A 13,895-nucleotide genomic window follows, 5' to 3' on the forward strand; every position below is an offset into this window, starting at 1 on the left:
AATTTTCTTTTGTTTTCACGGAGCTTTTGAAAATTACTGGGAATTTTAAATGTTGACCTCCCCAATGCACCAACGATATTCACTTTCCAATCGAACAAGATAATGAAGTTGATAATCGAAGCATTATTTCGACTACTTATCGTGTACACAGACACAAAAAAAAAAAATTAAAAAAAAAAAAAAAAAAAATATAAAAACACACATATCATTGTAAAATCAATACATTCATCGTTCCACTCTGAATCTAAAAGTTGTTATTGATTATTATTGCAGAGATATAACAGTATACATATTCGATGTAACCACATTTAGGATTTGTACCAAGGTATAATTATTGTAGGTTAATTAGATTCTCCCTACACGGAGAGTAGAATTAATAATAATATAGTGAAAAGTGTATTATGAGTATTATTGTATTAACATAGGTACCTATACCTTATATATCATGTATAAAATATTTAACAAAAAATGTCATTTGTTTTATAGATTATTATTTATTTATTCTTTGTAGAATGGTGTTCCTACAATTTCAAAATTAATTAAAATTAAAAAAGTTAAGCAGATGATTTTTGACGATTTTCAATCTGCATATAAAAATACTTATGTAGTGAAAAAATGTTTTTGGTGGATATTTGCATTTGTTGGTCATTTTATGGTAAGTACTATGTGTATAATCATTCTAATTTGATATTTTTTACTGTATATATTTTATACCTATTCTCTATAAGGTTGGATTGTTTATTCAAGTTCTATGGAACGATGTTAACAATACCTTATAAAAAGGATCTGATGAATGGTGCTGTCGAATCTATACACTCTTTGTGGTATTGTAAATACGTCGTAACTGAGTTATTTTATTTATAGTGTTTAGATAATTATTAATTAGGTAAAATAAATAATAACTATAATATTGTTTTATAATAGGTGCAGCAGGTGCATATGCAGTTGGTCACTTAATTGTACCATGATTGGAAAAAAATTGGTGATATTATATTTACCGTTGGAACATTTGTTTTAGCTTTATTATTATTCATTATATATTTTTACAATACGTTATGGATATTATACTTAGTCTACATAATTTTTGGTACTTGTTTCCAAGTATTGTTAACTGTCACTACGTATGTTACCGTCAAAAGGGGCGAATAGGAGCAGCATTGGGTGAATAGGAACATTTGGTTTTATTGTCCTCTTATCACGAATAGTTAACCGATAACAAAAGTACTAATGTCGTTTGATTCTACATGTAGTATAGACGCACGTTTTTATGTTCCTATCTACCCATCATAAGGATGGATAGTAATTACTATGTAAATTAAATTAGTGTTCCTATTCCCCCCATACGGGGCGTATAGGAACATGACTTTTGAAAAATTATTAAAAAATAACTATGGAACTTAATGAAATTATTTTTTATCACAAAATTGCCCCATTGTTCACACTTTCCAAAACAACTTTCAGATAAGAAAAATATTAAAAACTGACGGTTATATTGCAGAAAAACCTCAAAAACCGTTCCTATTCGCCCCTTTTTACGGTATTTGATTTTATAATATTTCAGGAATGTGCAAGCGCAAATCAATTCAACGTTTTGACCACCTACTTAATATTTTTTTTAATCGTTACCTACTCTTAAAGTTATTATTTACCTATTATACTTCCTTAAAATAATACCAAAACCTTTAAACTATTTTTTGATAGTAGGTACCAACCATTTAGGTTAAAATAATAAAAGTTAAGGTAGGTACAAAAAAAATGCTCAACTCCTGCTTTAGGAGCCTATATAATATGGGCTTATCAAAACCTTTTTAAGTTGTTATAAACACTTAACCTAAATATTATCTAAAACATTTTACTGGAAAAGTAACTTCATTAAAATGTTTTAATCAATTAAAATATATTTATGAATTTTAAACTTGCACACGCTTTAAAATATTTATAGTATAGGTATAGGTAATAATAATATAGGTACATAGGTATCGATACTAGCTATCGGTGTCCTGACCACCTATAACGTGCACGATTTATTCCTAGACAATTGCTTTATAATTTCTAACTAATTGTCTGCAACATATTTTGACTGCTATTAAAATGCATGAAACCCTATGTGTAGAATATAGATATTATATTATGTTTATATATATTCTATTTATCTGTTTAATATATTTATGTGATTAATATTTTAGCTCTGAAGTTGCAAAACATATAAGACCTGATAGTTATGGACTAATATTTGGTTTTAATTTGTTTATGTCATTATTGATTATCTCAATATATACATTATTATTTATCCAAGGCCTTATTGTTGTAATATGGACAAAAAATCAAGTAAGTTATTTAATAGAAAAATACTTATATATATGAGCGTTTAATTAGAAAATATTAAGTGATATTTTTTCAAAATTTAAAACAATACCTACTACTATTTCTATATCATTACCCTTTGTGTTGATTAAATAAATAAATCTATTATGTAGGTACTCTAAAAATCAAGTACCTTATAGCGGTAATAACCACATCAAATTATATTGCTATTTTTTTTTCAATAAAATCTAGGGAACAAATGCACTTTACCAACCCCCTCACGATTTTCAATTGCTGATTTCTTATGCTTAAAACGATGGTGTAAATTTTTTTCCCCGAAAACTAATATTTTAGAAGTTATAGCCTTCCAAAGTTTGCGATTTTACGTTTATTCGCATGTGCGCAACGCTACTATAATGTCACGCGGAAGACTATTTTTGTTATTTTTTTGTACTTACGTATTTTAACTTGTTTAAAACGATGGTGCAATAATAATTTATCCCCGATTTGCTATGCAACACCTCCTCAAGTGGGTCACAGGGTTAAGAAAATTGCATTTTTGTTGCACCAGGTCACCTAGTGGGGTCACTCGCTCGTTGCGCTCGCTCGGACAATTAAAAACGAAAATATACCCCTATTTGCTGTGCAAAACCACCTTGGGTAGACCTCGGAATTAAACAAAGTTGTTAAAAAGCAATTATCTTCTCAGGTAGATGACCGACTAATGGTTACCTATTAACCTATATTCTATATCTAAACTTACTAAACTGGTGACCTAAACTTTATCTCTATTCTAGCCGGCTTCGAAAACGGGCATGGAACAATTGCGCCAAAACAAAATTTGTATTTTAGGTCAATATACCAATTGCGCAGCTTATATTTTAGGGTCAGTGTACTAATTGCGCCTCTTATATTTTACGAATAAATATACCAATTGCGCTTGTATTCAAATTTGCCGCCTAGCGGCTATCTTTAGATTTAGAAATATTGTTTTTTTATCTAATTCCCTCAACATCAACATAAACACACTAAAATACTTGAAAATTAAAAACGTATTTATTGATGAATTGATTACTGGTTGGAGTGACTGGTTATAATACATTTTTAACGGTATCGGGAATTTTATGAAACGTTATTATTATTACGGACATTTGATCACGGAAATATGCATTTGAGTGATAGACGAAAACAAGTTATCATTTTCATTCATTTTATATAATTGACGATCAAAAAGTAACTTGTTAAATGTGAAGAAAAAAATGTTTATTTATTTATATTATATTATGTATTAATACTCGCATAAAAAATGTATAACTAACTTATAACTTTTCCTTAGGTATTGTAAAATGTTTTGAGCGTAATTTGTCTATTGACCCTAAAATGTATAAAGCGCAATTATTGGTCTATCGACCCTAAAATGTTTAGAGCGCAATGTAATGAGTTTCATATTAAATGAGATAGAGGCCATAGTTGTAGGCAGGTACCCTTAAAAATCTTAATGCATAATAGTAAGGTTTCTACTCCACTCACTGAAATTTATTAGATCATTCTAAGTGTTTGTATTCTGTTTGTAGATAGTAGATACGTAATAACCCAAAACATTCAGTATTTACGTATATAATATATAAATAGGTACACATTACAGTGTACAAGAGCGTACAAGACAACATGTATAGAAATAAAATAAAATACCACAAACAAATCTAGGGTTATACACTATATATAACTGTATAATATAAGTTACTCCTAATTAATAAATCAAAAAATAAAAGTTTAAATTGAAGAATGCTTCATTAAAAAAAACATAAACCCATTAGTTATCTTCAGGGTTGAGATTTTATAGCATTTGCATATTTCTTATGAAATGCTTAAAAAATAGCAGAGTAAGCTAAAAATGTGTTTCGTGATATAGAGAACTCAGATTAAAAATTTTATTTTGCTTTTTTTTGCATATTTTTCGATTATTTAGTTTTCAGTGCTTTTTTTGGATTTTTTGAGATTTTTTTGGATTTTTACCTATTATGAATCGAAATTGGTCATATTTTATGAAATTATATTTTAGTAAACGTGTTTTTGGATTTTCTTCAATCGTATTATTACGATAATTTCGTATTAGGTATTTGATTCTAACTTTTAATTTTTGTTATCTGCTGATTTTGTTGGGTTTTTTTTTGTCGATTTCTACTGTGATTATTAATCGCCGATTATCAACAAACGAGCGTTGAATGCGTTGTATAGTTAATTCATTTGGATTCTAATTAGAGTGACCAAATTATTTCAAATCTTAAGTAACTACCTATGATAATTTATAAGTCATTAAAAAATTATTAATTAATAAATTTCCTTTTTTTGCATATTTTGTTGTTTTTATTGCATATTTTTAGCACATATTTAGCGACATTTAAGGTAATATTATAGCGCATATTTGTGTAATTTTAAGTGCTATAAAATTCTAACCCTGGTTATCTTAGATCCATCAATCAAATTGGTTGAATAGATACACAGATGTAATAAATCATATGCCTTTTAAATAGGTTTTTTTAAATATCAAAGTTTAGATGTAAATATTACCGTTTAAAGAAAATTAAATATTTCGATGGTTTATATTATAATCGTTCAACTAGATAATATATAGGTAATAAACTTAAGGATTTTAAATATTTATACTTGTACATTGCATAATTTTAATTAAAAATAAAAAGTTAAGAATGACGCCTGCGATTACTTTATTGACCATTCGACCACCTAACGGCTAACACCAAATACATAACGCTGTAGGATGACCATAAGTGTACCGTCCAGATATTGAACAATGCCAACAAATGATTTAAAATCACGAATGAAAAGAACAGGATTCTCAACGTATAATAATATGAGGTACCATACCTATATAACGATAGAACGCACAGGTTTTGTGCATGTAGACTGACGACCAAAAAGCTCGTCGAGGCTCCGTTTCTCCCTCTAAGAACCCCATCACGACCAACACTATATTATGGGGGCGCCACCCGCGCAACCGATTCGATCCGACCGCAGACGAACATGGTCTGTCGGCCGGTGGCGGGTGTGGACATGCGCAGACTAAACTGATTTTCGTCGGGCGGCCCGTGAGTTCTCTCGTTGAACAGAGTATAGTAGCGTGCCCCAACTTTGTAAATATTTCAAGAGTTATCGGCGGGCGAGCCATATCCCCATTCCCATTTCATAATAACTGTATTTATGTTATGATAATATGATAAAAAAACATAAATATCATGGCTATACTATTTGTTTTAATATGATAAAATACCAATTTTTGTATGATATTCATACTTAAAAGTTTTAAAAAATGCTTATAATTGCATATTATTTAGCTGTTAAATTACTAGTTACTAAAATTTAACAAAATCTAGTAATATTGAACACTTAAATTACTCAATTATGGGTATCGCTCAAATATATTTTAATACAGTGATTGAACATGTATATTTTATCGTTCGTGTTTAGTTACCTATACTCCGGCCCACGAGAGTCCATACGTAAACCACGCATTCATATAATAATACGTGACGTCTGTTTTCTCTTACCATGATGCATTGATGCCATTCCCACTATTCGGCAACGTGCCGATGCGCAGTGACGGACGCGTTTTTACGTATAGACTCTCGTGGGCCTTCGTATAGATGCTTAACAGCTAATAATAATAAATATTCATATATTCTAAATTTCTATCAATAGGCAATACCACAGTTAAATAAAATATCCCAAATATATATATTTTTGGTTTGTTCTTTCAGAATGGCCAACAATGTAACTTCCAAATCAATGTCAATAAATAAAGCTTCCATATAGACTATAATTCTAATAAATATAGCACATCTAAATCTACATTATCTATTATAAAATCAGGAAAAATTCCTGTAATTTGTAAAAGGGATCCTTGATTTTATTTAAGTGATGAAAAAAAAAAAAAATCTTGATTTTAAATAATGCAAAACTTGGTTTTTCTTAGATTTCAGCATTTTTTCTGATATGAAAGCGAATCTAGATGGACAGGTGGTGCCTTCAAGAGTTAAAAGTTGAAAAGTAGTTTTCAAAAGCGTCGTGCAACACAAAAAAAAGAAAATTCAAAAAAATAGAAATTTATACGCGAAACCAATAAAAATGATAAGATAATAACAAAATTAGGGTTAACAAAGTTTTAAATTATCAAATTTACAGATTCGTGGAATAATCTGCGTGTGCATAATATACGCAAAATCCCGAACTTCAAAATGTTATAACCTTGGAACTAAGTCCGGCCAACAAATTCTGATTGCATCATTGTAACTCGTTGAAATATACCTATAGGTTCCCGAAAAAAATTCCCAAAAATCGAGCTAAACTGCATTATTTCAATATATTTGTGCAATATTGCAATAGTGATTAGTGTTTATTACCAAGTAATATTGTCTTAGTTAGTACCTACCATAGGGGATTTGGGTTTTTATTTGTTGTTTCTATAAAATATATACCATGTAGGTACAGTATTACCTATAAATAATAATATTTATATAATTAAATAAGTAGGTACATAAACATGGTTGGGCAGCTTAAAAAAAAATTGACGGGGGGGGATACGACACCCAAATCCCCCCCGTAATTACGCCACTGATCATTGCATGATATTAGGAACTTACTACTTATAACCTCAAGCGTGAGCAACTCTTTATAGCCTCAGATTGTTTTCTGCCCGAGGTAATTAATTCTTCCTGGAGTCCCTCGCTAAATACGTCATTGGGGCTGTGCCCACCCATAAGTGGATTGTGGATATATTATAGTGCGCCTATGGGCATGAGTTTATTTATTTATTTAGTCCCTAGACCCTAATAGGACCTTCTAGATACATAACAATATATTATAGTCATGTACTCATGTAGTCATGTACAAACATTCATGTTTGGCGTTCGTACTGTATGGTCAGTTTTCGAGGTGCACTGTGCACCAAAGATCAGTTGTTGTAAAATACAACTGGTTATAAGTTATAACCACGTCAATACGTCATAATAACTAATAACAGTATTAAAATAATAAAATATATGACTATTAAATGTTAGCTTGAGTATATAAGACATACAATAAGAAAAATAATTTTTGTGTGTATTTAAATATATATTTTTAATATACTTGATTCTTTTAAAATTGAAATAAAGATGATTACACTTTTGTACTATATATTGTAAGTAATATAATATGTTATTATATAATTTTTTATTAATTGTTATACTATTTATTTTATGGAATTAAGTCTTACTGGCTTTAAAAGTAGATATAACTACTCTTATTTTGTACAATTACCTTTTATATTTTAATCGGCTATGTTTATATATTTATGCAATATAAAAATGACCAAGTTATTATTATTAATTATCATAAAATAAAAATATTATTTACAAAAATATAAAATATTTTAAATTTAAAAATAATTTATGAATAATATTTGCTTTTATCTATACAGGATATTGAATAGTAACTTTAAATTGTTGGACAAACACTTAATGCTACATCTCCATGCACCAACTGGGTTGGAAACTTCTTAAATACATTTTTTTCATGTAAATTATTGTGAACTATTTCAACATTCCGTATACATCCTAAGTATCCATTAGATTGACGATTGTTGTATATTGGATTACCACCAAGGTATAATGATTTGCTTGATTTAATGCTGGATGTTCCTCCTTTACCATACTGGTCTGGTGTTGCAAACATATTATCTACACCTAACTGTACAACATTTTTTAGCTTCAGAGCTGTAAAAAAATGGAAAAAAATAAAAACAAATAAATAATAATAACAACTTATTGACTAACTACAAAATGTTATATAGAAAATTTTAATTGATGTAAAAAATAAAATCAAAATCCTACATGCAATAAGAACATTTATACACCTATAAATATTTCAATGAATATAATAATATGACATATATTATGTAAGTTAAATACTTGAAATACTTGATGATTATTAAGTATTAATGTTTTATTCTAAACTAACCTTTAATTCTATGCCATAAGCCATCACATAAGTAGTAAGGAGATGTTGGTGTAAAGGAAGCAGAAATTGGACCTTTACCAGTATCTACAGAAAATGATATTGTTCCATTTTTCATTTCCAAAATTAAAAAGTTTTTCTTTACTGTTTGAACTGACAACAAAATTCCATCAACACTTCTTGGTTTTATATCCATTAAAATCTCAATTTCTGAACCAATAACGAATTTTTCCACTGAAATAAAATATTTGTTAAATGTCAAACAAAATTTGTAAGGAACAAATTAACATTATTAATTTACATAATCTGATGTAACCGCCGTTTCCATAGAAAAATGCTCCTTCTTCAACTTTGTCTGAACATTTGGTTACACCATATTTATGACTAGGAGTTCCTAAATCTTTAGAGTTTACTTTAAAATTGCGTAAGCAACCTTCAAATGTTACATTCATTCCCTGAAAGTAATTGTATACAAGTTATGTGTTTGAAATATTTTTTTAATATGTATTGTAAGAAGCACAATCTTTTTAACATAATTTGTTATTTTAGGTTAAGAAAGTTATCATAGAATAAATAATTATTATATTTAATTTTAGTTTTAATTAAGTACATTGTTCTTACTATAAATTCAATAACTTTTTGATAAGCTATTGGATTAGTGCCTCCAAAATAGAATGGTGAATTTGTGTTTTTACATTCTGACATACTACTGAATCCAACTGGTGTACCATCTACAGATAACTCAGCATTTGTATTAGACCTAGTCCAGTTAATAGAATGCCACTCTCCATCATTAATTGGCCATTGAGCTTTGATTGTAGCTGGTTGAGAGTTACAGCTTAATTGATAGTTGACCTGAAATGTATAAATATTATTGATCAATACAATTTGTTGACACTATTTGTAATATAATATGGTTATATTACTTTTCCTTCAATCAAATAAACAGCCATAAAGTCAGTTTCGTCGGATTGGTGGGCAAAAAATATTATTCCATCTGTGCTAAAAGTTTTTACTTCTACTGAAATATCGTTTCTGTTATTTTTAGTTTTTATCATTATTGAATCATATTCAAACCGGCTTCCCACTTGATTTCCTGAAAATAATATTATTTATGAAGCATATAATTCAATATTATAATGAATACAATTAATTAAAATGATTTCTCAATGAGTTAACATACCAAATCTAAATCCACTATCCTTATTTAAATCAGTATCTAATTGTGGATTTAGTGATAGTGCGCATAATCCTACTGGAGGATAGGTTATTTCATCTGGGACAAGTGTAGGAGAGAGAGTAGTTTGTAGAAAAGGTGACAGGATACTCATATCTGCTTCATCCCTTAGTGGAGGTTTTTTTGGTTTCACTACAACAGAATTATTACAATTAAAAATTAAAAATTAACATTTATATGTTTTTATTTAATTATTTAAAGTTACTTGTGTTATTGAACTCTGGTACAGTAAATACAGATTGTGATGTCTCTGTACATCTTCCTATTATAGCTCTAGGTGCATCAGTAAGCTGAGCAAAATTAATTATTTTCCCATTGAATGTAACATCACTAATACAACCAACAAACGAGTCGGACATTGAAGTTTCAGCATCAACTTCCGGTGGTACACCACCAAAGAAAAAGTCAGAGTATAAGAACCGCACTGGTGACGGACGATTTTCAGATCTAAACAGTTCAGTTTTAACAGTTTAAATCTTAGAATATCTTAAAAATAATGATACATACTGGAAATTATCAAAATCATCAACACGTAGCAAAAGCTCTTGATTTGTGTGCGCAACAAATACATCATGCCATTGGTCATCATCGTATCGTGTAGACTGTGTGGAAGAAACACGAATTCCCCCACTTTCAAATATTAAGATCCCAGATTTTATACGCAATGAAAAAACAGACCCATCTTTACCATATACTAGTAAACCATTTGATTGAGTAGTTTTAAATCTTAATATTAATTCAATTAAATTATCTAATGCGATTAATTTTGGCGATCTGACATAGCCTCTACTGCCTGCCTTAAATGATACAAGGCTAGTAATCTGAAAATCCAACTCAATGTTAAGAAATAAGTTTTAAATTAATATAATATTTTCATTTTACCTTTTCTGAACATCCAGAAATAATACCCTGGGCATCAACATTCTTGTTGAGATTTACTTGTACTGAAGTAATTTGTACATTGTCTAAACATCCGTCATATTTTAACATTGATACTTCTTTAATTCCATGATCTTTTGGATAACCACCGATGTACAAATGTTCAGAAACCTACATAAATAATATTTAAAATTGTATTAAATTTAAATTAGCTATCCAGAATTGTTTTTAAATATTTAATTTGAAAAATGTATAGTGATACTTTAAAAGTTATAACACGGAAATCTTAATACAAGGTCAATTTAATAATATTAATAAATTATATCATAATATTTTATTTAATAGCTTTATATTATTCAAACATCGATCATGTTAAAAAATTTTGGTACAAAACTATTATACACATTACAATATGTAAATAAATTACAATAAATGTAACTATATAATAAATTGTTATGCCTACCTGTAGATCTGTTCCTATTCCATTGCATACTCCACTGTCTATGATTTCTCCATCAATTTTCAGTATAGATTTTTTACCATCTCTAGATGCTTCAATTGTATGCCATTTATCGTCGTTATACGTGAGAGGAGAAATTATTGTTGTAGTATTGCCACCCAAATTTAGCTGTTTTAATTTAACAAATTTATTACATACTCATATTATACATAGTTAATATAAAAATCTTACTCGAAAAACAATATTTCCTCCTTCCAGCTCAATAGACATAAAAGTATTGTCCTTAAATGCTAAAAATATTAGTCCATCAGTAGATGTGGTTTTTATACTTAAAAGAATAGATGATTTAGATTTCAATTGGTAAGAAAGAGATTCTATAACAACATATCCTTCGCCATTCATTCGGATTCCAGAACTAGACGTGTTCATAAATTTATTCCTTGAAATAAAATAAATATTTGTGACTTTTTATCTACGAAAAATTACAAATTTTGTAAATACCTTTCAATTGATCCACTATTTACACCTGAAGAATCTACAAAGTTCCAAAGGCCAACAAATGTATTTCCAAGCATTAGATCTTCTACACGACCTTCTAACGATTGATCTACTATATCATTTTGGGCTTGGAATGTAGCAGGTAAACCTCCTACAAATAATTTTGAGTGATCTTTATCTAAATTTAAACTAGAAGAATTTCCAGGCAGAATTGTTTCTTTAGAATAAGTTGTTACATTAGAAATTGAGCCTTTTCCTACATCGTCGTGTACAACCAATTTCACTGTTTTACCAGTTCTATAAAAAAAACCAGCACTTATATTGTTATATCAATTTGATTTAATTAGAAATAGTTGCATTAAATTACCTTTCAACAACGACTTTATACCACTTGTTATCGGAAACTATTTTATCACTAGAAAGTGTTGTAGTGCCAGAACCAATATCGATTAATAATACTAAATAACCATTATCAACTTGTAGTGCCATGAAATCATCCTATAATTTTTTTTTTTTCAATTATATTTCATTATATTTCATTAAATATTATAATATAGTTACAGTTTTAAATCTTCTCATTCTTCGACTAGTACCAACTTCATTTCCAAGATACATTATCAGGCCTTTTGGCTGATCTGTTTTAATGTATATTGATGCAAGAGTGCTTATACTTTGTTGTGCTAGATTTTCAGGATTTCGAAGTTCAAGAGTTGAATTCTTTGATAAATTTACACCAACTTTAATTCTGAAAACATGAATTTTTATGATAGCAAATTACAAAAATATTAATAAAGTTATTTATGTTGAGAACTTACCTATTCACCATATTTCTGCTTGTAATAACTTTAGTTTGAAGTGATTTTACGGTAGACTTCAACTTTTCTATTACCTTTTGAAGTTCTTCTGGTTTATTTTTCAGACGATTAATAGAATCAGTAGCATTTGGTAAAAGTGATAGTGCAGTATCCACTAAATTACAAAATTAACACATTTTTAACTTAATAGGTACTGAATGTCATTATATTATTACCTAAACATTCTTACATTGCTTATTTGATTGTGTAACATCTTTAATAGCTTTATCAGTGTCTTTATTGAGCTGTTGGGCTGCAATAAGATGATCTGGTAATGATTTAACAACATTATCAAGACTATCAATTAATTTCCGAGACTTCTCATCGTTGGCCATGACAGTTTCCATGTTATTCTCTGATTTTGGAGTTTCAGATACAATCTGTTCTAACTGTCTATTAAAAAAATTTAGATTTAAAATTATTTCTAAAATAATTATAGTTAATATTAACTATTGGGATTTAGGGCTTAAAAGTTGCAAGAGCTAAAATTAACAAAAATGAGCAATTTAAATGTTGTTTAAATATGCGTTGTGAAATTAAATTTTTGAATTAATCAATATATTACAAGAAATAAATTTGTACCAGGTTTGGACGTCTGGTGGATCTGCTCTAAATTGGAAATATAAAAACCATGGGAATTGTGTAAAAATTACTTACTTAAATATCTCATCTATTCTTTGGTCATATTGATTTTTGGAATTTGAAACTATTGAAGATTTATATTTAGCATCTTTTAATGATTCTTCTAAGCCTCCCTGTACTTGTTCTAAAGCCATTTTAACGTCCTGGAGTAATTTTGTTGAATTTTGGTCGGCTACAGCAACTCTTTCGTCAAGTCCTCTTGACTGAAATCATTGTTTAAATGTATAAGTACATAAATAGTAAAAATAATTTTAGAATTTATTTTGGTCATAAAATTAAACACACAATATATACCTTATTAATGGTTTCTTCTGCTGCAGTACTTGCATTTTCAGCAGCATTTAACGATTTTTCTATTTCCGCTACTATATTCTTGTATGAGTTTGCAGCTGCAATTGCTGTTTCAGATGCAGAGGTTGAATTTTTGACTAAAGACTCCATCAAATCAGCCTTTGGTATAAAAGAAAATAATTATATACATTGTAATAAACATATTAACACAATTAAATCTACCTATTTTTGTAATAGATAATATTTTACTGTTAAATCACTAAAGATTTAATAGTTTAACATCAGTGGTGTATATAAGGGGTACAAGGAGGGAATATATCTGGGACATGCCCCTTCCCTTATAATTTCTCGTTCAGTTTAAATTTTATCTTACTGGAACCCTACTGTTAATCAATATTCTACATTTTTGAATACATTCTGAAAATATTCCTTGTCAGTTACTCCAAAACACGACTAAAGATATTTTTAACGATGATCCACGCCCACCAACCTGTTGAGAAATTAATTAATTAATTTATTTATTTATTTATTTATTTATTTATTTAATATAAACGGAAGTCAGTCCTAAAACATAATACTATTAACATTGCGTTACACATTGATACATAAAACAATAATTTAAAGTTAAATATACTTAAAATTAGAGAATGAGAAAAATAATAATGATAAAGTAGATATAGAATACAAATCAAATATACAAATTATTATTCAAATATAA

General features: G+C 28.5%; 1 protein-coding gene across 1 annotated transcript in view; it reads right to left on the minus strand.

Annotated features, from left to right (window-relative positions):
- Positions 1-7,419: 7,419 nt before the first annotated feature.
- The window catches only part of LOC100169395 (laminin subunit alpha), a 26,884-nt gene continuing 20,408 nt past the window's right edge, over positions 7,420-13,895 (minus strand). Inside the window, exons 33-50 of the mRNA XM_029488092.1 lie at positions 13,181-13,336; positions 12,902-13,089; positions 12,435-12,637; positions 12,206-12,359; positions 11,952-12,135; positions 11,758-11,888; positions 11,394-11,687; positions 11,124-11,331; positions 10,896-11,060; positions 10,436-10,603; positions 10,061-10,374; positions 9,759-10,000; positions 9,500-9,685; positions 9,243-9,412; positions 8,938-9,171; positions 8,618-8,771; positions 8,320-8,550; positions 7,420-8,075 (exon numbers count right to left, since the gene is read on the minus strand). Coding sequence (XP_029343952.1) covers positions 7,798-8,075; positions 8,320-8,550; positions 8,618-8,771; positions 8,938-9,171; positions 9,243-9,412; positions 9,500-9,685; positions 9,759-10,000; positions 10,061-10,374; positions 10,436-10,603; positions 10,896-11,060; positions 11,124-11,331; positions 11,394-11,687; positions 11,758-11,888; positions 11,952-12,135; positions 12,206-12,359; positions 12,435-12,637; positions 12,902-13,089; positions 13,181-13,336 — 3,660 coding nt within the window. The 3' untranslated portion in view covers positions 7,420-7,797. The remainder of the gene's footprint in view (positions 8,076-8,319; positions 8,551-8,617; positions 8,772-8,937; positions 9,172-9,242; positions 9,413-9,499; positions 9,686-9,758; positions 10,001-10,060; positions 10,375-10,435; positions 10,604-10,895; positions 11,061-11,123; positions 11,332-11,393; positions 11,688-11,757; positions 11,889-11,951; positions 12,136-12,205; positions 12,360-12,434; positions 12,638-12,901; positions 13,090-13,180; positions 13,337-13,895) is intronic.

This window comes from Acyrthosiphon pisum, chromosome A1 (genome assembly GCF_005508785.2).
Source record: "Acyrthosiphon pisum isolate AL4f chromosome A1, pea_aphid_22Mar2018_4r6ur, whole genome shotgun sequence".
Classification (NCBI taxonomy): Eukaryota; Metazoa; Arthropoda; class Insecta; order Hemiptera; family Aphididae; genus Acyrthosiphon; species Acyrthosiphon pisum.